Source organism: Emys orbicularis, chromosome 4 (genome assembly GCF_028017835.1).
Source record: "Emys orbicularis isolate rEmyOrb1 chromosome 4, rEmyOrb1.hap1, whole genome shotgun sequence".
Classification (NCBI taxonomy): Eukaryota; Metazoa; Chordata; order Testudines; family Emydidae; genus Emys; species Emys orbicularis.
Window position 1 is genome coordinate 106,583,565 of NC_088686.1, and position 25,325 is coordinate 106,608,889.

Consider the following 25,325-nt stretch of genomic DNA (forward strand, 5'->3'; position numbering starts at 1 on the left):
TTTGAGGCAGAGAATGGCTCTGATAGCTCCCTCCCTGTCCCCCAATGGGATTCTGTACAATGAAGATGATGAAGTAGAACCCAGAGAACCTTTCTTCTGAGGAAACACACTATCACTCACATATCCAGAATATGAGATATTTTGTTCTGGATCAGACTGTTTTACAGGGTCAGTGGAGCTGGGTGACTGGATGAAGAACATATGAATGAGGTGAGCATCCCTGGCTTGCTACTTCCCTGACCCACTTGTTGAGGAAAACCATTCCTTTAGGAAATGGGAAATCCTGCCTCCTAGTTTCAGCTCTGGGCACAGGTCTGTGCGATCCTTGTCATAAAGTGGATTTTGGCAGGGCTGAGGTGATCTCCATCATTGGAGATTTTTAAGAGCAGGTTAGACAAACACTTGTCTGGAATGCTCTAGATAATACTTAGTCCTGCCACAAGTGCAGGGGACTGGACTAGAGGACCTCTCGAGGTCCCTTCCAGTCCTATGATACTCAGACTGAGGCTCACAAGTGGCTCACAAGAGGCTCACAAGTGGCTCTTTAATGTGCCTCATGAGGCTCTTTGCAGCACATATTAAAACACTGAATTAGTTAGTAAAAGCATCCTGATTGGTTATGTTATTAACCAACTGTAGTTGATAAAATAATAATACCTGGTCAGTCACTTCGCTGAAAATGAAATAATGAATTCACACTACTGTTGCACTTCTGGGTAATGCTGATGGCTAATTTGGCTCCTGACTACTGAGGTCTGAGTATCGATGCTCTGGACTTTTCCCCAGACCTCGATTCCACTGTTCTGCCCTGGGGAATTTGATGTCTGTTTGCTGGCACCTCTGTGAGGATAAGGAATGAAAGGAGTGCCTCTGACAGCCGAACTATGTTGCATTTTGTCGCATTGTCAGCCATCACCTTATGCACCTTCTCTCCAAAGAGGATGGAGCCTGTAAACCTGGCCAAGCACAGACCTGCTTAGTGAGTATCCACCTTTCAGGGCCAGAGCCATGGCTCAAGCTGTGAACCTCACTACATCTATTGAGGCATCGGCTACAAATGCTATTGCTAGGGAAACTTTCTTTAAAGTGGAGCCAAAGCCAGAGTGATCTCTGTTCAAGGGCTTTGAGATCTTCCAGGCAGGAAAGAAATGCTCTTCCAAAGCAGATGGTCACCAGGATGGTGGGAAGGGAGGGGGGCACAGGAGCCTTCAAAGCCCTTTTTAAGAGTGACCTCCATCTTTCTATCCAGGAGTCCTGAGGGCAGAACCCCACTTCTCAGGGAAGAATCCTATCCCGCTACAGCAGTGTCACCCATTGGTATCTCATCGATAGACCCCGTCGATTCTTGAATGTTATAGAGCCTGACATCGCACTTATTAACAGGCTAGCCCTTATCAGGCTTGTTCCTTTTATCCCTAATCACCCCTGGAAGGTTTCAGAGCCAGACAGCTCACCTTCATCAGTAAAGGAGTGGAAGGAGGACGATGACAACAACTTGGATCTCCTGGATTTTTGTGCTTCTTTCCTTTTTAGATTTCCCCCCCCCCCTCTTCACCTTTTTAGAGCACTTTGGAACCGTAGCTCTGCTGCCACTTTGGTAAGGCCTTTTGCAGCTTGTCTTCCTTTGGCCCTGGAGCCCTCTTGAGAGGTCTGACTCAGAATTCTGTCCTGCTGGGTCCCATTCCCCCTCAGATCTCCTGGTCAGCTTGGGAATGAGGGGGACTGACTAGAAGCTTTGATTTTTCCCCAAGGTGCTGAGGACCCACTTTAAGGCTGGGACTTCTGGCCCCGCAAGCCTCCACTCTTTGTATAGCAGGGGTCCACTGGGACCTACCTGAATGGAGTGATCAGGGTCCTTCTTGCTTTCAGAGCCTCTCCCTGCTCTGCACTGGGGTTCCTGGTCCTTTCCTCCCCCCATTAGAGTTGCAGCTGCCTCAGTGGGTAGGAGACCCCACCTGCCTATCTGACTCCTAGCCCCAGAGTTAGGGATTGAAGGCTGGGCACAGGCTGGGCACAACTTGATATCTGCTGAGCCTGGAGAAGGCTGCCTCACCTATAAAGCACTGGTTGGATTTAACCCGGTGCTTTATCAGCTGCTCTGCCATGCCTGGAAGGGGCAGAGGAGACAGCACAGAAATGCTGCAGCAGAGGCTCAGGGAGGGCTAAACCAAGCCAGGGAGAAGAAGAAATGCTGCAGGAGAACATTGCTCCCACTGTGCAAAAAACTAGGCAAAACAAATAAATAAATAAAACCCACCAAACCCCGCCACTGCCTGTCATAGAGGCAGAGAACGTCAGAGAAGAGCAGAGGGGGCATATCCAGACCACGTGGCACAAAAACACAGATTGGCTTCTGTGAGTTGCCTGCAAGAGACAGGAGAGCAGCCCAAGCATCCTCCAGAATGGTGGAAGATACTGGGCTGCAGAAATTGGGAATAAAATGCACAGGAATGTCACATGCCTAGACAAAATGAATGAGGGCTTGCTGGTCAAATTCCAACTCTAATAAACGCTCACCATGCAAGTTCTCCCTTAGTTTTAGTTTAGTATAGGCTTTCTTTTAAACTTCTTATCCTAAATCATCAGGTAAAGAGACTATAAATGATTAAGTAACTGACAATTGATCCCAGAGACCGCTAAATTTAAGACATGGATGAAGTGAACCTTATACACCTCATGCCTACCTCATAGGAGTGTTAAGAAGTTTTGTTATATACTTATTTGTTGCTGATATGATCAGTCAGATAAGACAGTTAAGACTATAAATATAGATAAAACCTAAGAACCTTGTAGTCATCAAAGATCTTAAAGCTTGGAAAATCAGTTTCCACAAAAGAGCTAACTACATTTTCACTTACATAGTGAGTGTCTCCACACTATTTATAAAACACTCAGAGATCCTGGGATGACAAGTGCTATATACACACCAAGCATTACTAAAACATGATTGTACATATATTTTTATCCAAAGATCTATTGTTTATTGTTACCCCTTGACTTGTCGTAACTGCTAAACATTGTATGTAGAGTTTTGATGGAGACTATTAGAGAATTCCAATTAAATGCAATTTTTTCCTTCTCCAGAAGTGAATTTCACTTACCTTTAACAAGGGTAATCTAAGTAAATATTTATTGCAACAACAAACAAATAGAAGATTTTTTACATTGAAACAGATTACAGAAGTACACTAAGTTTTTATTATGAAATCATGACTCCACCCTCTATATGTGAGGATTTTTACATTCTAAGGACCACGTTCATTTTCAAAGTTTTCTTTTAGGCTTTGGAACAAAGAAATTTTGGAAACTGATCCAGTAAGGTTTGGAGTAACACAGTTTTTTTCTGTGACATTCCGTGGAGCACAGACATTTTTATGCAGATTTTCTACATTTCCATGCCAAATTTTACTTTTCAGAAGCAGTCTGAAGGGGACTGTCTGTGACTCCCTGTTTAGGCTGTTATAGTGCCTGAGAAGTTTACATTTGGTAACTGGTTGGTGAAATCTAAGTATAAATCTCACAACCAATTTACAAATACTACCGCCATCACAATGGTGAACCCAGGAAGGTTGGTGCCAGTATGATATTAGCGTGGTGGAACAGCAAAAGGCACAGCTCTGCAAAACTCTGGCTTTTACGTTTTTGGCAGAGTTTTATTCCTTTCTGACAAAAAACATTTTCCTTCTAATGAAGATCCCCTTTTGGTATAGCTAAGTCAGATCTTGTCAAAAAGTAAGCCAACTTCACGGAAACAAACTGCTCAATTAAGGCGGCTTTTGGATGAGAATTTGCATCATTTGGGAGCATCTTTGGTCCCGGACTCAATATTCAGAGAAGATGGAGTTTTGAAGTGCAATTGGTAGTTTACACACTACAGACAAGAACACTGATCGTTGCTCATAAGAAAGGAAGAGAAGTTCCTATCACTGCAGAAGGGCATGAACTAATCATTAAAGCTTCATTCGAATTTAGTGCACCCACTGCCATGCACAAGTCCACGCAGCACAGTCTCAGGTTCTTGTATTGTACGCACATAATATGTGAAAATATCAACACTCACAGTAATTTCAAAAACATTTATTTAAATAGGAGAGGATGCCAAGAGTTCACCATCAAATATTCTTTTGAACAGACTGAAAAGGGAATTTTTTAATCAAGCCTTCCACATTTGGTAGAAGTGTCCCTTTAAACTTTTTATTTTTAAAAATCAACCCTACTTAGAAATATTGCAGGAGGTTTCAGTTATCACTGCTTCTGAAATAACTTTTTAATAAAAACGAGGAGTCCTTGTGGCACCTCAGAGACTAACAAATTTATTTGGGCATAAGCTTTCGTGGGCTAGAACCCACTTCATCAGATGCATGGGTTCTAGCCCACGGAAGCTTATGCCCAAATAAATTTGTTAGTCTCTAAGGTGCCACAAGGACTCCTCGTTGTTTTTGCTGATACAGACTAACACGGCTACCACTCTGAAACTTTTAAATAAATACTGATAAAATACTTCTATCAGAATGCCATTGATACAATGTGTTCAAGTTCACATGATAAACATGCTTACCTCAGGACTTTTACTCCTTGGAAGATTAACAGCCCTCCTCAGCTTCTTTACAGAGTCTGTTATTGCTTGAGTTTCTACTCCATCCAGTGCATAACAGATTTTTCTTACAGCCTTGATTACATGATCTACTGCTTTCTGTTGGTTCTAGTGAGAAAAGTACACAGACAAAGAAAGGAAGAATTTTGATTATGTTTGCAGAAATTGAGATTGTTGCAGTCAAAAAAAAAAATCAAGATAAAATTTTAGAGGGGAAGTCAGAAAAAAGACACACACGGTTTTGGACATTATCTATGGATATAGCTGCTCAGTTCCACTAAAAAGTTAAGTTTTTAAACTAAAAATCATAGTTTTGAAATCACATACGAGTTATGACATCAGCTTATAAAGTACAAGTCAAGAATTCTTCCTTGAACTGAACTGCTTATGGCTCATTTACCAAGGTATGAATCACAGGCCTGGTATGAATCCTAGTATATATCCTCCCAGAAAGAGCTTGCAAGATTTCTAGCCATATCTTCCTTTTACATCTATATTTCATGGTTCAGAGACAATTAAGACCAAATCTTCAGCTCATGTAAATCCATCAGCTCCAATGGAGTGTGATTCAATGTGATGGAGGAATAGTATGAGTAAACAATGATTCTGTTCAAACGCAGACTTAATCCTCATTGTTTAACGTGTGGCCCCATGCTTCAGACTTTACACTATCTAACCTCTCTTCTTATTGAAGTAATGGTCTGCAGAAACCTTACCTCAATCATTACACAACAAAATTTCTGCAACGAGGCAGAAGTGCTCCAGACTAGCTTCTTACAGCCTTGCCTCATCCACTATCAAAATTGGGCAGTGATTGAGACAGGAGTCCTTTGGGGCATAGGGAAGTGAGAATAGTGACTATGTAACTGAAGATCAAGTGGACACACGCGTGCACGCTGGAGAACTTTGCTTAGTAGTAACCGTCATGGAAGCACACATGCCTTTTTGAACCCTCATAGCCCCTCCCTGGGGTACTTATGGGCAGTGCTGCCCCAACCCCCCTCAATTCTTTCACATTGAAAGCCAAAACTGGCGACTGATGCAGAAGGGATGGAGAGTCTGTTATGGAATACACATCTGCACCCACTTCTTGAAGAACAATTACAGCACAAGTAGATCATTTTTCTTTTTTGAATAATTACAGACATGCATTTCACTCAAGTGAGTCAAACAGTAATGGAAGAGGTGGGCTCAGTATCTACTTAAAACAACTGAAGAACTGCCTGTCCAAAGTTTGCATCTGATCTAGAGATAGTTGTAATAGCATAGTGCTTGGTAAAAGTATGCACGGAAGATCGGGTAGTGGCCCTGCACATGTCCAATATAGACACATCACTGAGAAACGCGACTGAAGCCGCCTGGGTTCTCATCAAATGAATCAGTCTATTGTGGAGGTGTAGCCTGAGCTAGCCCACATGCTGTCATAATAAAGGACGTAATCCATGTGGAAATCATCTGTGTGCCTGACCCCTCTTCTGATCCACTCAGACACAAAGTTGAAGTGATGCACAAAAGTTTAGTGCTTTTCAGATAGAATACCAAGGATCATCATACAACCAACAAATCAATGTGCTGCTCATCTGCATTCAAATGAGGCTTAGGAAAAAGATACAGTAAATTTACTGATTGGTTATGGTGAAACTGTGAAACCACTTTAGACAATTTTGGGTGTGGTCTGAAGGACACCCTGTCTTTGAAAAAACTGTGTATAGAGGCCTGGCCATTAGGACCTGCAGTTCACTTAGTCTCTTGTTATCATATTCACAAGGAGAGTGTCTTTTGGCAAAAGGAAGGACAGGGGAACAAGTTGCTAAGTGCTCAAATGGAGGTCCCATGAGGGAAGCTAGCACAGTGTTACGATCCCACAAGGGAACAGCTTCTTTTACAGGTGGAAAAAAGGCAGACAACCCCTTTTAGAAATCTTCCATAGAGTGAGAGAAAAATATGGAATCCACTTACCTTGCTATTAATGGTTAACATAAGCTATTTGAACATAAAAATATTTACATTGTTTACGGAATTAGTTATCTGGCAAGGCCTAAGCAACTTGTTCACCAAGCTCAGGAAGACAAGAAACACCATTTCAAAGATGAAGAAAATACAATACCTTCTTTGATAGTCTTTCAACTTATCAATAAATGGTTAAGAATCATTTAAATTTAAGAAATATTTTTAAACAAACATAGAAAAAACAGCTGTAATCTGGATTAATTTAAAATGGAATTTTGACGCCTATTAAATTCTGATAGAACCATAATGTCGAATTACAACCCTGTTGCTTACACATTCCCAGAATGCATATGCATGAGCTGAAGATGCTACCAAAGTCCTCACATATAACTGAGACAATGAAGCTGTCAACGGATAATATTTGGATCCAGTCATGCCCCTGAAAGAGGTGCCTCTTCGATCCTTAGTAAGGCTATGAAAGCCAAGAATTTGGATACTAGCTCTTGGCATTCTTCTTAGCTTCATCTCATCCACCTCATCTCATTCAAGCCAGCAAACAGAAGCAGCAAAAAGACAGCTAAGACACCAAAGAGCAAAGAAACCACCACACTGCATCAAGAAGAAATAATCTTCCAGTTCAGCATTGCAACATGACATCACCGAGAATTCAACATTAGTGGTGAGCCCGAGTGTGTAAAAGCACTATCAGTAGTTTAGATTTGAGTTATAACCTTAAATTTATTTTAAGGTGATATGTAAATACTATTGTCGTTTAAGATACTAACTGTTTCTCCTGTTAAGCAAAAGATTGTTTAGACTATGGTATTCCTGGAGAGATACAAGCTAATCTTAGTAAACAAAAAGAAACAGTACGATTTAATTTGAGTACAAGGACTCTCAATTTTAATTAAGTTGCCTGTTCCAAGACTGTTCCCTACAGTGAGTTGATGAGTTTTTCTTAAACATTGCTCTTATAAAGGAGTAATTCTTTAATTACCATCTAAATAAACCAAGTTAAATACTTTCTTCAGTTTCATAGGATTTTCAGTTTTTCATAGTTAATAAGTAGGAGTATTTTGCTTTTCTTTAGTCGTGCTGTCCTCTAAGGAATGGTAAGAGCCATAAAGGACTAAAATTATGGGAGGTGTCACATCTCTGAACTGGCAGTGAGATACAATCATTAAGTTTTGGTCTATTGCCCTTATTTCTCTAAGCTATACATTTTTAGCACTTTGGGGGATAAAATTACTTGGAACGCAACGCTTGGAAAACCACACCATTTACCCTTATGGTTAGATGACCAATTATTTTAGTTGTGTGTGATGAGGAAGAGAGACAGGAAAGGAGATCAGAAAGCCTAGAACTTGGGATCTGATTTTAACAGGGAGAACTGAAAGACCTTGTTAGTTCTTAGTTTTTTAAATGCCATTAGTGTTTTTGTAACTCTCTCAATACGAGAAGGTGAGTTAAGACGCATATAAAGAGTACACGATCATTCTTATGCAAGTTTTAGTATAGCACTAATTTGAAGGAGAATTTGTACTAGAAAAAAAAAAGGTATCTTACCTCGTTTTTAAGAACCATGTCAGTTTGAATATGGTAAGCCTCTAGGAGCTCTTCAACAGACTGCCTGGAATACATGATTAATTACTGTACAAGTGGAAGTTCATACTATATACCACCTTCTCACTAAAGGCAAATATAGTAAATTGTTCAAAAATTTAGCAGAAGACGACTTGATCATGAAGGCTGTAAATTACATATGTTACCTTGAAATATTTTCTCTGAAAAGCTTTTCTGTTTTGTAGAGGTGTTTTGTTAAATTTGTAGGTGTCCTATCATCTTCTTCCTAGTAATGAGAAAATATTGGTAATTCAGTCAGTATTTGACATGAAAAAACAATTGCCTTAATTCAAGTTATAAAATGTAAACAAATATTTTAGATACAATATTTTTAGATGCAAAGACTGTAAAAAGCAGCTGGGCCGAGATGTTTAAAAATGGATGCCTAAAGTTACGCTGCTAAATCCATATTTAAAGCACCTAAATAAGTGACCCAATTCTCAGAGACACTGAGCACCCAATGATTCCCATTGATTGCATCCAGCATCTCCCACTGCAAAAAATGTTTTCCATCTGAGGTCCTCAAAAGTACTTTGAAAACATAAATGAAACCTCAACATCCCTTTAAGGTAGGGAAAGTACAGATTGACCCCTCTATGCCTCCATTTCCTAGAGTCACATAAAAGTCCAGATCTCTCTTCTGGTGTGTGCTTTAGCCAGAAGACCATTCTTTTCTTCTATAAAATATAAGCCAAAAATTGCAAGACATTTTGGAATAGATAGGGGGGAGGGATAGCTCAGTGGTTTGAGCATTGGCCTGCTAAACCCAGGGTTGAGAGTTCAATCCTTGAGGGGGCCATTTAGGGATCTGGGGCAAAAATCTGTCAGGGATGGTACTTGGTCCTGCTGTGAAGGCAGGGGACTGGACTCTATGACCTTTCAAGGACCCTTCCAGTTCTATGAGATAGGTATATCTCCATATAATAATTGGACTTGAGGGATTCTTAGAGTCTACTTTTCATGAGAGCCAGTTTAGTATTCATTTTGTTCATGACCTGCCCTCAGTGGAATCCTGCAAGTGGAAGTGGCTGCTGTTTGTGTAACTGGCTTAATTTATGCAAATAATAATCAGCCTTATTCAATAGGACTGCTTTCTTCTTGGTTGGGGGGAGGGAGAGCAGTGGTGGGTGGGCAGTTTCCTAACTCAGAAAGAGGACAGTAGAAAAAAAGACCAGCTCCTCCTCTACTCCCTTCTACACAACCATCAATTCCCACCTGAAAAGATAGCCTAGTCTAAAGTGGTAAATTAAAAATGCATATGGATCACTGTATTTCCTCTATTCAGAGGAGAAAGTCAAGCACAACACTATGTGGATTAACTACAGTCTGTTACTCATGTAACAAAGTTATATTTCAATCAGATCACTATCTGACCAACACTTCCATCCCCTTTAAGCATGTCAGCAAGCATATAAAGACCATAAAAACCTTTGTTGTATTTTCTTATGCTCTCAAAATCCAATCCAGAGGTTTAAGAGATAAAGGATTTACAAATCTATATAATGGATTTTTTACCCATTTGGGGGTATATTCCACCTTTCCCTTCCAGGATGGCAACATTACATATACAGTTTCAGCAATATAAAATCAGGATTATTATAACTGGAAGTTTAGTTTGTACTTACTGTTCGTGCCAGATCTCTGCATACTACACTATGGGTCAAGAGCTGCAGTTTAATCTCTGCATCCCATTTTCGACAGTTCTGAATGTATTCATGACTTCCTACACAGTGCTTACTGTTAAATGAATGAATGATGTAGTTACCTGCCATTTCAAAATATGCAACAAATGTTTTTCAAATAGCACTCAGATATTCAAGATAGCCCTGTCTGAGTCCTCCTCATCCTTCAGAAATAAATACTTTGAAAATCCAAGATCTAGGTTAGACATTAATAACTTGATTCAGCATTTAGTCCTGCAGAACATCTCTGAATTTTCAGCCATTGAAGAGAATTAAGACTGCCACAGGACGTAGGTGGTCTTAAAATGTAACCATTTACAGAATCCCAGTAGCGTGCATGGTCAACCGCCAATTCCAAATTAAGTATTTAAGAGTGCATCTTAATTCTGATTTAAAAATCATCAATTCCTTCTGTGCCTACAGATTCATTTACCAGGTTGCTGACATCTGAATAGCAGCTGAAAACTATGTTATTCTCTCACTATAGTCAAAGAGCCTAGAAGCCTGCATACAAGCACTCTCATTCACCACATGATTTAGATGAGGAATAGACAGATTTCTAGGAAACTTTTCAAGTCGTCTTAGTTTCCTCACTTTGCAGGATATGGGATCCCAGCATATGCTCAGATGTTAAAACAGGAAACAGATCCCATATAACATAAGTCTCTTTAAAATTCTTATCCACAAAGAGAAGCAAGAAATTCCAGTTACAAAGCCTTCTTCAGAGATTTGAAACAAAGGAGAATTTGGTTTAATTTTTTCTTTCAATCCATGAAGAATTCGAGAACCCCAGTCACACCACAGAATGCCAAAGATTCTCTATCCCCCAGTTTAATTTCCTCCTACTTTTCTCTTGTGCAATGGAGGTGTTTTCCTTGGTTATGAACCCAGAAACAGCCCAAAATACTACTTGTCTATGATAGATTAGAAATGACTACATGTTTTCCAAGTGTATTCCATATCATATTTGAAAGAGCATTCAGAAGTAAAAAGGTCACTTGGGGGCAAGGGATGGGGGGAGGGAGAAGGGGAATCCTTATATCACAGCCTCAAGAGAGGCGAGAAGGCAATTTAGGACAAGGCCTAAAGCCTGTTAAGGCAGAATAGGAAAAAACGTTTTGGCTTAAATTTTCCCAAATGACAAAAATATATACATGTAACTAGAATCTACCATCAATAAAGAATGCAAATGTGGCTTGTATTTTGATGAGTCTAATCCTCCACAGTAAAAAAAAAAAAAAAAAAGGTAAAGTGAGTAGGAGGGGCTACAAACCTCAAAACAACTGATATAACATCACTTCCATTTCTATACCATGATCCAACACATGACAAGATTTGCAAGATGTTCATCAGAGTCTAGGATCATGAAAACAGCCTTAGTGGAAACAGGATTCTCATTACAAGGCTATATTCCAAACCCCGAAGTTAGCTTTTACTGAACTTAAAGCAGTGTGAACTTTGTTCAATCCCTTATGATCTGACAGCCTGTTGCTTAAATCAGCACTTTATCCACCAACATCCGTTTCTAATGAAGAAGGCTCAGAAAACAGGAAGTTCAGGTAAGAGAATGAATATGAGCTGAAGTGTGAAAACTAGCGCCGTGGAGAGGCAAATAAGGTGATTTATATAAAGTTAAAAAGTGAATTCAGTGCAGGGAAGAGCAGACATACTGAGACCTAAAATGTTGTCTCATTTATTTGCTGAACAGGCAAAGAGGTACCTAACAGTTTTGAAATGCAGTATGGTACTCAAGCAACTTTAAATTCTATAGCTTTTTAAATGCCCCCCCCCGGACTGTGTCATCCCCACTTCAGTCGGTCAGTCACACAACAGCTACTGTAACCAATCTAGAAGAAGCTCAAAGACCAGTGTAACTTTTGAAAGATTACTCTCATGAGGAGAGTGGAATGAATATAGAAATGGGAACTGATCATCATATGATGTAGTAGAGCACAAAAGGCTAATACATGCTAGAACAGAAAAGCCAGTTTCCAGATTAATGAATCTGCAGGGACATAGTACCTATGCGCACACACTTCCTCCCCTGTGCCCCCCACTACAAAGGAAGAGTAGTAATATTCAAATTCTAATATTCACTAAAAATTCAAATTTTGCAAATTTACTTTTACACATTTAATGGATAGATTTTCTAGTAACTGTGTCCTGAACTGAGTGACAGTTAAACATTAATAAAAATTAAGTTGGCTTACTTCTGTAGAACTTCTTCTTGACCACAGACTTTCAGGATATAGCTGCTAATGTCCACTTCATTCAAGTCATCATGTACCCAGCAAAGTGCCTGCATTATTATAAGCTCGACAGGAGAACTCACTGTTTAAAAAAAAAAAAAAAAAAAAACACACCACCCACATCTGGAAGTTAAACAGCAATTATTGTACACCTCTGCTAATTCGATTGTAGTTGCTTACTCTATTTTTACAGAAGCAGGCAACATTATCCTCAACATACACACACACAAACATTTATATTGTGGTCTTATCTGAAAGGGTCTCAAAGCACATTAATTACAGCGCTCTCTGTAATACACATTACAAATGAGAGATCACTCTAGCCATCACTGAAATTCAGCCACACGCTTGAGGTAGAATGCGGCAGCTGTTGAACAAAGGTGCGACACTACATAACTGTTTAGGAAAAGAAAACCACCTCCACCTGAAGCTGGAAAGGGGAATTTTTTAGGCATGATGCAATTACCCAAATTGCAATCTTGCTGGGACAACCAGAAACCACATCCTGAGCCAGATCTTAGAATCTTTAATAACCAGAAGTGGTCAAAAAAACAGTAATTTTCTTCTCAAACAGGAATCCTTATTGTACTGGAACACCGATTTAGACCCAACTTTGATGGAAGAAAATTAAGTAGGTTACTAAGGGACCAGGAGACGGCTCTGACAGATAACGTAGAAAGCCACCGCTTCTTGCAGCTCCCATTGGCCGGGAATGGCGAACTGTGGCCACTGGGAGCTGCGAGCAGCTGTACCTGGTAAAGAAAGCGTGTCGAGGCCTGCTAGAGGCTTACTCTGAACAAGCCGCAAACCAAGTTTGGGAACCCCTGCTCTACAGCAAGGGAAGTACCTGATCTCTCATATCTCGCAGAAGAGTCTATTATTCACAGTGGAAATATCCATATGCTGGTGGAAACCAATACAGGAAGTTGAGGTTCCATATGTTCTCATTCTGAGTTGCCTAATGTAGCAGCTACAACAGCAGTGTAGTTTGGCATTTGTGAAGCATGTAAAAATTCTAGGCGCCTACAGTATCAGCTACTGCAGACTAGAACACCAGGGGAGTGCTGAGGCACCCATTTTCTTATGAGATAATTAACCCTCATGGGAAAGAGATTCTTAGCTGCCCAGAGGTCAAAGATTCTTAGCTGCCCAGATTCTTTCCTTCCACATGCCATTCAGTATTTCCTGCTTGTTCAGGTAGGACAGATAACCGCAGTTGTCACCTAACTTCCTTACCAGGGATTGCTAAAAGTTACCAATACCCACATTTATGGCTGAGTTTTAATAGATCGTGCAGTCTTGTCCCCGAAAGGGACATAACCTTTGTCGCCTTCTTCAAGGCTAGGTCTACACTGCAGCGGGGGTCCGACCTAAGATACGCAACTTCAGCTACGTGAATACCGTAGCTGAAGTTGCGTATTTTAGGTCGGCTTACCTAGCGGTGAGGACGCGGGAAAGTCGACCGCTGCCGCGCTGCCGCCGACTCCGCTGCCGCCTCCTGCCGAGGTGGATTTCCGGAGTCGACGGCAGAGCGATCAGGGATCGATTTTACCGCGTCTTCACTAGACGCGGTAAGTCAATCCCCGAAAAACCGATTGCTACCCGCCGGATCGGCGGGTAGTGAAGACAAAGCCCAAGACAGATTAGACCTTAATTCTCAGAGCAGTGTTTGTGATTGAATTGCACTGATTTGCAAGTGTCTTGCTGAATCCATACTTTTTTGATGACTGGCACCATGTGCTCAAAAACCTAAGCGATTAATTTAAGTCAACGTCTCTAGCCCTTATAATCGCAAAAATAACTTTTGAAGTGTGAGCAGAATATGACATGATGCAAGGATGTCTATCTGACCCTGTAGACAGCCTCAAACAGCTTTGAGGGAAGTCTGAATAGCTTTGTTTCAGTGTTTTCAAATACATTTGAATAAAAAAAATTAAATAAAATTTAATTCACAACTAGGCTGAGAAAGGTCCAAAAGGCAAGTTTTCCATGAAAAGGCTGTGAGTACCAAAAAAGTAAGGTTTAGAATGAGTGTGCCATCTCACTATTTATAATTAAGACTTTCAGAAGTCACTTAGAATTCAAAGGAATAAGTAACTCATTAAAAAATTAGTAATCTGTTGAACTACAAAAATGAACTGTGAACTATAAAATGGAAACACTTACCATCACATGTAAATGTTACTGGCTGTTGGAATCCTTCAATTTCTATAGAAACCTTGATACTGGCATTCTCCCCACTTATATTTCTTTGCAGCATGACTGGACTCAGCACAAAGCCTGGATTTGTGTGCTGATTGGTATAGGGAAAGTTGGTCCTCAATCTGTAAACAAAGAGGGTTTTAGTTTATGAAATATTCTATGTATAAGTCCCTTGTCTGTCATGCACTGCAATGGACTTGTCTGAAAGTAGTACCAAAGCCCAGCAAGCAGTTGAAAAGGCTTTTTCATTCTTAATTTAAGCTGTAGATACAGAAACATTTGACTTGTCTGCTCTTTGCACCCCAAGACTGCCCATAACAAACAGATGAGCAACTAGTTTAAAATTAGTGTGTAGGCTGGAACAAGAGACGACTTTCACATGTTAAGCTCATTGATACCCATTATCTTGATATTTGCGTGATGTTCTGAATTTCCATGTTTAAACTTTAAGTTACAATATAATTTAAGAGAGCAAACTATACTGTAGCATCTGCATAAGACAACTGATTTTCATTAGTTAAAAAAATCCAATAGTTTTGGAATATAAATCCCCAAAGGACTCTAAAATGTTTAGTCTTTGGGCACTGCTGATGTATACTGTTCAAATCCAATTATTTCAAACACTGAAATTTAAATAAAGAAGCAATGAAAAGGAGATAAGCTAAGGGCAAAAAATTTTGAGGAAGAAGAGAGCTCATTTGTTTTTAAGTCTTGTAAACCAAATTGCTAATGAGAGCCAGGTATATGTAATTTTTTCCCCATTTGTTAGAAAATCTTCTGAGAAGTAAACTTTTTATTTTCAGTAAAAAGCAGCCACCAAAAATGCTATTAAGAATTAGTCACAATATTTAAAGTCATTTTAACTTTTTGCTGACATTACAGCAATGTTACAGGAAATTAGGAACAGAGGAATTATACTGGTCTATAATGGTCTATCTAGCGAAGTATCCTACCTGTGTAGCTAAGTATCCTGACAGTGACCAACAACAAATGCTTCAGAGAAAAATGGAAATCCCTTATATGGCAGCCTGTAGAAGAGCTGTTAGTGGTTTAAGTCTTGAAGCGGATATATTTAATTGTAACTCATTTTAAAACATTCTTATTTCTATCCAATACTCAAAAAATTTGCCTCAGTATCTTGAAACAGTGAGTTCCACAGTTTAATTATGAATTGTAAATAAAACTGATGAAAGAATACAAAGTTAACTTCATTTCATTGGGTATACCCCCTCCCTTTTTGTATTTGGAGAAGGAGTAAATGATAGCAACCAACTGACAACCTCTATCTCATTCATTACTTTTTATGTCTTAATTTCCTTTAAACTAAATATTCCTAATTTTAGTGCATTTAAATATATGGAAAAATCTTACACTGTTGTTAAAATAGCACCCAGAATGTGCTAGGTGCTTTCCAAATTCAAAAGAAAGCAGTCCCTGCTCTGAAGAGTAATATTCCATGCCTTTAGTCATTTTTGTCATCTCTCTTGACCTTTTCTATGTCTACTTTGTCATTTTTGAGATGGAGTGACCAGAGCGAACAAAGTATTCAAAGCAATACTAGTTGGCTAATTGGATGCATCTTTCACAGACACATACACATCCCTACAAAGAATACAATATATTCAGGATCTTGTGTATAGTTTTAAAGCAAACATACTCTGAGATCATGCAGTATCCAGTCCACAAAAACAAACTAGAACAGAGATTGCTATTGAAGTACAGATACAAAATTGTAAGGATCTTAAGACAAACCAAATATTCAGGGTTCCACTTCTTAAATGATTCAAGAACATGTAGGACTTGCCCTACCCTATCTGCAAATCATGTAGTTGGTCATAGAGGAAAGGTTGAGGGGGCAGCAGAAAAGCAAGTCAGAGAAGGGGGGGGGGGGAGAAAGCCTCCCTTACTACCTCCTCTTTGTCTCTTTCTCCTCCTAGGTCTTTACGTTCTCCTTGCTTTATGCTGCTCAAGGGGCGCAGCATCTCCCTTCTGCCAGCTACCTCTTTCTCCAATACCAGTAATAAGCAGAGACTCTAATAGACAACTCATTCTCCCTGGTGAGAGACTAGATTAGAGAACAAGTTGAGGTTTGATCATTGCAGTCAGCCTGGATTTCACGTCTCTTGCCCGGGGAGGGCAAAGGCTGAGGACATCTTTCCTCAAGAAGTTTATGCCTGTCTGAAGGAGGTGGCATCAGCCTGTGTGTCTGGAGTTGGGGCCAGGGGACAATGACAATTACTGAATCCATTTCAAATGTAGAGATAGGGCTTGTTGTGGGGGGAGAGAAGGGAGGAACTGACTGGGAAGAGGTAAGAATGAAGAACTTTGAGGAGAGATTGAAAAACCATGTGAAAGCAAGGAATAGAAAAGGAAGAGACAAAAGGAAAAGCAAAACCTGTACTCTAGAAAAATGTGTGTAGGGGAACAGGAAGAGGCAGGATGTGATATCAGTAGATATCAGTCATATCAGTAGATCAAAAAGAAAAAAGCATGCAAAACACATTTACTGCTTAACAGAAAACAATGCCAAAATGTTAAGATATACGCCAACGAAAGAAAGGACAAGGGGTTGGACAGAACAGACTGATGTGAGGAGAAAGACATACTGAAGTTCGCCTAATGCAGCAAAGCGTGCACTGCTAGTCCTGTGAACATTACCGGAAGTTTGTGATATTTGAACTTTGATATTTATTTCCAACTTCAGGACAGCAACCACCACCATTTAATTATCTGAGAATTAATTTGTAATCAGTAACTTCTTACTTGGTAACTGCTTGACAAAAAGCTGCCAGCTCTTGATTCCGCCCTTCAATATCTTGGAGAAGTGCATTTTCTGTTGTCAGGCTAGTGGTCCCATTGTCTTGCTATAGTTAAAAGGATAAAACAAAACTTTAAACTGGCTGAAAACATACTCCCATAAACCTTCAGATCACTAGTCAAACCTCAGAGCAATGCTGTGTCCCAACTAGATTTCAGCTACACGAAATGTGAATTTACAGGTATTAGCATACATATGTAATAAAAAAATGAGTATTTCAGTTATGATTGAATTGGTTTTGTATTAATTAAAATGATCAGAATTGATTCTTTGCAACATTAGCGAATTGGAAAGGGAACACTCACGGAAGCATAGAATCTGGCTTAGATGGCTATTTATAGTCAAGATATGTGACAGCTAACTCTCCAATATGGCATTAAGTTCCCAAGTAAATGTAGCAGATACTGCATGCACACAATGATTGTCAGTCTTGTACTCTCTTATCCCATTTTATTAAAGGAATGCCAAGAGAGGACATTAGGTCTATTCTCTATTTTATGCCATGGTACAACTTCCACCTGGTCAGTCAGAGGACAGAATGAATTGAATAATGGCTGTAAGAAGAATGGTACCCCTCACAAATAAGTAACTTTCAGCATTCTGTATGAGCTCTAGTGCAATCCTTGAATCCACGGTAGGGTTCTACCTGTGACCCCTGAGACTCCACACTGCAGTCTTTGAGGGCAACTGTGTTCAGAGGATTCTGATTTACTTCCAGCAATTTTTAAATTGAAGTGTTTGAATCAGCCCCATTACTAAGAAGAAAGCACCACTGCAGCCCAGATACAAGCCAGCAACACCCTGAGCAACGGCTGTCTCTTCCCAGTTCAATAGTTCTCACACTGGGGCACACGCTACATCAGAGATGGGCAAACTACGGCCCGCGGGACCCTCCTGCCCAGCCCCTGAGCTCCTGGCCCAGGAGCCCCTCCCCCGCTGTTCCCCCTTCCCTGCAGCCTCAGTTCGCTCTGCTGCCGGCGCAATGCTCTGGGCAGCGAGCTCCTGGGGCAGTGCAGCTGCAAAGCCTGGCCTGACCCGGTGCTCTGTGCTGCGCGGTGCGTGGCTGGCTCCAGCCGGGCGGCACGGCTGCAGCGCCACCAGTGCTCCAAGCAGCGCTCTAGCCACTCCCTCTTCCTTGCCTGAGATACTCTTCTGCATCAAGGCTATGTTAACACTACAGTTACTAGGACTTCCTGAAGGGGAATTTTGGGGTGACATAAGTTTCCCCTCACACTGGTTAAATAGCATAAATGGAACAGAAAAAAGGCAAGAAATCTGCTCCTCAAATACTAATTTAGGCCCCTTGACCTTTTTGAAACATGTTCAGCCTTCAGGCTAAGGAGGGTGGCACCACTGCTCCAGCCTGGGAGGAGGTGTTCTTGACTATAACGGTCTGTAAGTTATTGACACCAGTTCTGATCAAGCAATAGAAATATTAGAAGATCTGGTATAAACAGGTCACTGGGAATTTAAGCATTGTGCTAGCTAGTAAGACCAACTCTTGACCAGACACTATCTCAAAAGTAGATAGGTAAAAGACTATTTATGGGGATACAGAAGAATCTGTTTGCCCTTCCCAACACTCCAGGCAACGGAAAGGGAAGAAATTGACTATCTGTAGTTACTCCTGAAGAAGCTGAAACGTTACTGTTCAATTCTCAATGGGAATGTTTAATCATATATAGTTCCAATTTTATGACTTCTACTTTAACCTTCTAAGGTCTAAAATACAAGTACCTTTTTATGGTAGTAGATTGAATAAAATACAAGTGAGTTTATTTCAGAAATCAGTGCAACGTTTTCATGTAATAACCTGCACAAACATTCCGACAGCTGCTGTTAGTGAACTCTATGTCCAAAAATCTCAAGTTCATCTCTTGGCAAAAATGTATATTTGTTATACCAGATAAAGCTATTTAAATACAAAGCTATCATATGTATAATTATTATATTGAAGTTACACATTTTATTGGGATTTTAGCTTTAGAGCCTTCTGCCACCGTAGCATTTTTGAACCAGTTATTTTAATCATGCATTTGCTTCCAATTTAAAAAAAAAATCAGTTTTGTCACATAGCTATGCCATAGCAGAAAAATGTTATACTTAGTGCAAAAAAACCCACTATGAAGAGATTCATAATTGGCATTTGCTCTTCATTCAATTGTGCATGTTATTTACCACACAAACAGACTGGCCCTGTTTAACCAACTTTGATCTGCTGGGTTACTGTTATCAGTGTATTTATGCATTACCTGTAAGCATCTATGCTTCTGTGGATGCAATATGCTGTTTATTATACAGTAAGGAATTTTTGTTCACGTTATTGAGTGTGTGTAAAGCCAACCTTTGATATTTCAAAACTGAAACATCCAGAAGTGCCATGGCACCAAAGACAAGACAGACTTCTAAACAAGCGTTAAGTTACATTGTAGTAAAAACTGCAAGATACCATCTCCGCTGGCTTTATTATAATGGCGAAAGCAGCTTTTCGGATATCAAGTGTGGTAGCCTGCAACTATACCAATTTTCTATCAGAGTTTTCAGCAAGATAGGAAATTTGAGTCTCTGAAGGAAGCACTGGTAATTTGAATTTGTTGTTTCACTTGCAATTACTGGTCCTACTTCTTTAGTGTCTCATATCAAGGCATTCAAAAAATTTTCCTTCTGTGTAGTGCATCTTCTAAATCCAATGTGGAGGGTAACAAGACTACTACTCTACTTTTTAAGATCCTTTCTGGTTTGAGTTACAGGGAGAAGACTGTGGATGACTAGCTATGTTAAAGGGCATTGTAGGTGTCATTAAACCAGATCTCAGTGAAGGAAAAAAGTTCAAATGACTCATCTGAAATCTGACCATAAAGAATGATGGTTAACTGCAATCAGCAATTCAGACTTCAAAACTTTCTTCCTTATTTGTTGGTAGTCTGGGGGAGTGTAAAGGCAGAGGTATTGCTCTCAATCTAGCATTGGCCTGCTAAACCCAGGGTTGTGCGTTCAATCCTTGAGGAGGCCATTTAGGGAACTGGGGTAAAAAACTGTCTGGGGATTGGTCCTGCTTTGAGCAGGGGGTTGGACTAGATGACCTCTTGAGGTCCCTTCCAACCCTAATATTCTAGGATTCTATATATCAATAATTCCCACGCCATGTTGTTTTCAGCCTCTCTCCCCAACCAAACAATAAGATTTGCAAGGGTGGGAAGATTATTTCTGTCAGATCCCTGGAAGGGAGTTCCAATTCTCTAAATTCAAAGGACTAAACACAAAGACTAGTTGAAAGTTTCACCTAACAAGGTACTGTGGTCTTGTGTACTTTAGACCAGGATTTCTCAATCCATTGGTCAGAACCCCAAATTGGGTCACCAGAATGGCTCGCCTCCCTGATCCAGGCACTGCAACTAGGGATGTAAATATTGTTTAAAAAAGTTAACCGGTTAAACGATTAAAATTATATCGTTTAACCGAGGCTGCCCCAGCGTGGCTGGGATCTCTCTGGCTGGCACGGGGCCACCAGGGCTGGGGCTGCTCTGGCTGGCATGCACAGGGTTACCAGTTAAGGTCGGTTAACGGTAAGCCTAATGCTTACCAGTTAACCTTTTACATCCCTAACTGCAACCTCTGGGGTCCCAGCACCACTCAGGTTTGGCCCAGCCACCATGACGACAGGTGTCTGGGTAGGCCAAATTTGAGTGGCACTCAAGCTCCAAGAGCCAAGTCACAACTCCACTCTCACAAATTTGGTCCTGTCAGGGGGGCGGGGCCAAACCTGAGTGGTGCTGCAATCCTGGAGGTTGCAATGCCCAGAGCAGACAGCCAAGTGCAGCCAGCCTCACAACACAGGTGCTGCCACTGTGGGGTGAGTACTGGGCAGGATCCAACCAAAACTACCCCAGGGCCTCCACCTCCACACTATTTACTCGGTCGTGACAGGCCATAAACATTTACAGTGAGAACCACTGCCTTAGATAATGCCTCTTTCTATAGTAAAGGCAGGTGAAATCACATGAAGTGCCCAAGCTAGCAGCCCCCCATTTAAATTTGTGGACACAGTGCACACAATGGAAGGCCACTCAATTCAGGAATTCACATACACTCAGGTTCAGACAGAGCACATTTGCTTTTCCCCAGGACATTCTGCAAGTCTCATCTTTTTCAAGGCTTTTTAGGAAGAATGGATGCCTTTTGAAAGACTTGTGTAATGCATTGGATTGGTGGGCAGGGAAGGGTTACTCATATAGTCACACTGGGGCAATTTGTAACTTGTGTCTTTTTAAAATGTGTTTCAAGCTTTGGAAAGGTAAATCTAAAGAAATACTTGAAAAAAACTACACTAAACTTCAGAGGTGTTATACTGTCGCTAAACACGGAAGTTACTTTGAAAAGTTTTACCTTTTGGGATGTTTTGATTAGTCACATTTTACCTTTAATACTTTTTTGCAAGATATTTAAATTCCAATTCCAATTAATTTTAGCAGAAAATTGCTAAATCACCTCAAAATATGGAGCCATTGCATAGCATGCATAGTTCTCTTGTACACTAGTTAAGCAAACAAAGGAGAGGAACTAGAAGCAGTAACTTGACCTTTTCTCTGCTACATCTCTGGTTTGACAAACTTACCAACTGGTGGCTGTTTAAAGACATACAAAGTACATAGGAATGTACTTGACAGTCACAATTCAATACAAAGTGGATGTGTGTCTACAGCTCTCACACATATATATCACTTGAGTGCTAACTTCAGATTACCTAAATTAAAATGGCCCTTAGAGATGGCTCCCACATGCAAGGTTTCCTAAACTGCCTCAATCCTGACATTTTGCTATTGGAGCTAAACTGGTGCTGGAAGTAATGATTAATGCTTCTCAGTGAAATTTACAAACATTAATCCAGTTATCTTTTCACAAAAGAGAGAAAGTGTGCACATGATGCCAATCTTTCAACTATTTTACTATATGTCTTGTCTGCTAGCTTCCAATTACTTACATCGATTATGGCCTAAGCCGTTTTTAAACTGGTAGGACTGGGGCGAGGCAAATCTGTACAGAAAGCAGGTCAGGATATACATGCATTCACGTAACTAACTTAAAATAAATCTTTACACTGCCTTTATCCTGCTGCAGGTCTATGCTAGGACAGTTTAAGAGCTGCTCTAATTTACGCTGACTACCAACAACCCTAGAGGACTGAAATGCAGCCAAGAGTGGCAAGGGGGTATCCTGGCACCATCCTCTTTCCTTCAAGCACACCCTATTTTTCCTGTTAGCATGGAAGACAAGTGGTAAAGTCATCTCTATACAACCAGAGGAACCTCTGGCATTGGGCAAACATCTCTGGGCTAATTATATCAGTCTGGGGTTCAGTTTATGTGGCAGAGGATGAGGTCCTCATTGTATATAGTACTGCTCCGTTGAAAATGTAAGTTATGTAATTCACATTGCATCCTCAAGTTTTAAAATGCTATGAAAAACCTTGTAATACATGTAGAAACAGTAGCTGCCAGTACTTCAGCAAGTCAACTTCATATTTATTCATATTCAAATATTGCATCTTGAGTTAAATAACTCGTTTCCAATTAACCTATTCTTCAATTGTTAACAGCTGCTCATTAAATCCTGACCAAATGAGCGTATGAATTCATAATGCACTAAAATGAACTATGTAACATACATACAGACTAGAAACATGATGATCCAAATTTGCCTGGTCTAGACCAAGTAGTTTACATTTCTCAAAATTGCATGTCATAGGGTTGTCTACACGATGCAACACTCTGGACTAGAGGGGTGTAATTTCTAGATGTGTTGTGCACTAACTGACCCATCTGAAGTGGCATTATGTTAATATGCACTAAGGAACTTTTAGTTCATGACAGCAGTGTCAACATAAGGCAGTTATTTGTTAAGCACACTAGTGTGCTGTGCACTCACACCCCTCTAACTCATGTTGCTGTGGCATGTAAACAAGTCTATAGTAGTTTTGTTTTTGTTGTTTTATAAACAGTTTATTTTGTAATCTGAGTCTGGAAACATTACGAACAGTTTAGTTTGCCTCGTACCTTAAAAAGGGACCACAAATCACTTCTGCCGAATTTGTTTTAACCAGCTATAGTTACTAGTGACAACGTTAAATTTAGCTGAAAGATTACAGACTAAACTGAACAAAAATAGGTAGTTTACTTTGGGCATTTCATAGCATTATAGTCAGTTTCACTGTTTGGGACTTTACTAATCCCTGTTCCTATGTAAAATTTAAGGAAATTGGATAAAGACTGTAAAAATCACAAAAACTGGAACGTGGACTAGGTTGCAGGTGTAACACTTGCAACTACTTTTAACTTTTTTAAAATGGACTAGACTTCAAGGTAATGATATCTTTAAGTAACTCAAATTTGTCAGCAATCCAGTACAGCTTCTTAGAAGTTAGGTGATCAAGTCAGCAACACACAATACCAAATCATGCACAAGGAAACAGGAAGTTAGCATACAAAGAGGAAGGCAAACCCATGATAAAGATTCAATTCATATAACGTAAACTGCAAATCAGGAAAAACATTTGAATTTAAGTCAAGGATATCACAGCATAGCTTTAGAAGTAAAAGTGTTTCATCACACTTAATCCACCAAGAGGAGGAACTGTTCTATGAAAAACACTACCCAGTAAGCTATAACCAGAATCAAAATTTTCAAAAAGAGTAATCTTACATTTAGACAACACCTTTCAATTCAAGCTGTACTGTAGTCTACACAGGGATCACAATAATGAAATACAATAATGTGATACCAACATTGCCACTTCGGTAACATCACACAACTGTTTAAGACAGCTAACAAACAATACCAGGGGGATGTTTAGGGAGGCAGAATGTAGTCACTCAAGTTGAAGTTTGACTAGGGTTAATAATCCATTCCTATGGACAAATGTTATGGGATTGCTGATAACCACCAGTAAACAAGACATTCATTTTACGGATCATACAAAATATGGCAGCCCCTCCAGCACAACATTACTAAACCAATACTCAATCAAGGTATTAGGAATGACTGAAGGAAAACTGTCAATAAAATGAGTCACAAACTTCCTGTAGCACCACAGGTTCTCTTAGGAGGTTTTACATCAAAATATTTATCCAATGTACAAGTATAATTGATTTATCGCAGGCCATAATAGTGTGGCTGAAGGCCATGATGAACCTGATGTTTCTGGGGAAAGACATCTGATATGTTGTCATTGCTAAAGGGTTGGCTACAGAAGTTAAAAACAAGGAAACTATGTTTGCCTCTCTAAACACAGACTACAGGAAGAATGAGTTCACAGATCTCAAAGGTTAGAATTACACACAAGACAAAGAGTTATATTGACATTCTACTCCTCACGCAGCAGCTTTTCAAACCTCTAGTCTCTTACAAAATAGAGGGAACCATGGTGGGAAAAAGCCTTCCAAAATAGGACAACCAGCCCAGAACAGCAGGAAACACTCACTGAGATGCCAGGAACGTTACCAATAGAAAATTAAGGAAGACAAACATTTATTCTCTTGCTTTGTCAATATTTCTTTTTCTAGAAAGAGCATGGTTAGAGGAAAGTCTTGGAGAAGATTTTAGGGAGCAAATTTAGAACTATATTTACTTTATAACAAGTATTTTAGAGATCCAGCGGAAGATCCATACCTTTGTTCTGTTTGGATGTTGTGTGGATAGTGTATGATGAAATTCAAATGACTGCTTTGAGAATTGTACTTTGGTATTGCAACTAAATCCTCTAAATCCCTTTTCTGTGGACACAATTTCCACAATAATGACTTTCCAGACTGTAAGGGGGAATTATAGCAGAAAAAGTTTCCTGCTGAAGTCTTTAGAGATTTTATTGCCTCTTTTGACAAGTATGAGGAATTCTATAGTGAAAGGCTATTTTCTGGAGAGATGGCAGCTCAGGAAAGCAAATGTGGCCACTTAAAAAAAAAAAGGTATAATTGCCAAACTGAATCAGTCCCTTGGTCCATCAAGTCATGTACCCTGTTTGACAGTGACCAACACTGATTGTTTCAAGGGAAAGCACAAGAAACCCCACAGTAGGCAGATGGGAGATAATCTGCCTGCCACAAAGGTCTCATCATAATCCCTAATAGTTAAGGCTTAAAGCACGAGGTTTTCTCTCACTTCCAATATTTTTATTTAAAGAACAACTTTGGTCGTTCTCGACCCTATAAACA

The 25,325-nt window shown here is 40.0% G+C and overlaps 1 protein-coding gene across 1 annotated transcript in view; it reads right to left on the reverse strand.

Annotated features, from left to right (window-relative positions):
* The window catches only part of PIK3C2A (phosphatidylinositol-4-phosphate 3-kinase catalytic subunit type 2 alpha), an 83,132-nt gene that overhangs the window by 37,350 nt on the left and 20,457 nt on the right, over positions 1-25,325 (reverse strand). Inside the window, exons 3-10 of the mRNA XM_065402916.1 lie at positions 17,064-17,164; positions 14,265-14,422; positions 12,060-12,180; positions 9,793-9,904; positions 8,314-8,393; positions 8,111-8,174; positions 4,559-4,702; positions 2,254-2,273 (exon numbers count right to left, since the gene is read on the reverse strand). Of these exons, the coding sequence (XP_065258988.1) occupies positions 2,254-2,273; positions 4,559-4,702; positions 8,111-8,174; positions 8,314-8,393; positions 9,793-9,904; positions 12,060-12,180; positions 14,265-14,422; positions 17,064-17,164 (800 nt within the window). The remainder of the gene's footprint in view (positions 1-2,253; positions 2,274-4,558; positions 4,703-8,110; positions 8,175-8,313; positions 8,394-9,792; positions 9,905-12,059; positions 12,181-14,264; positions 14,423-17,063; positions 17,165-25,325) is intronic.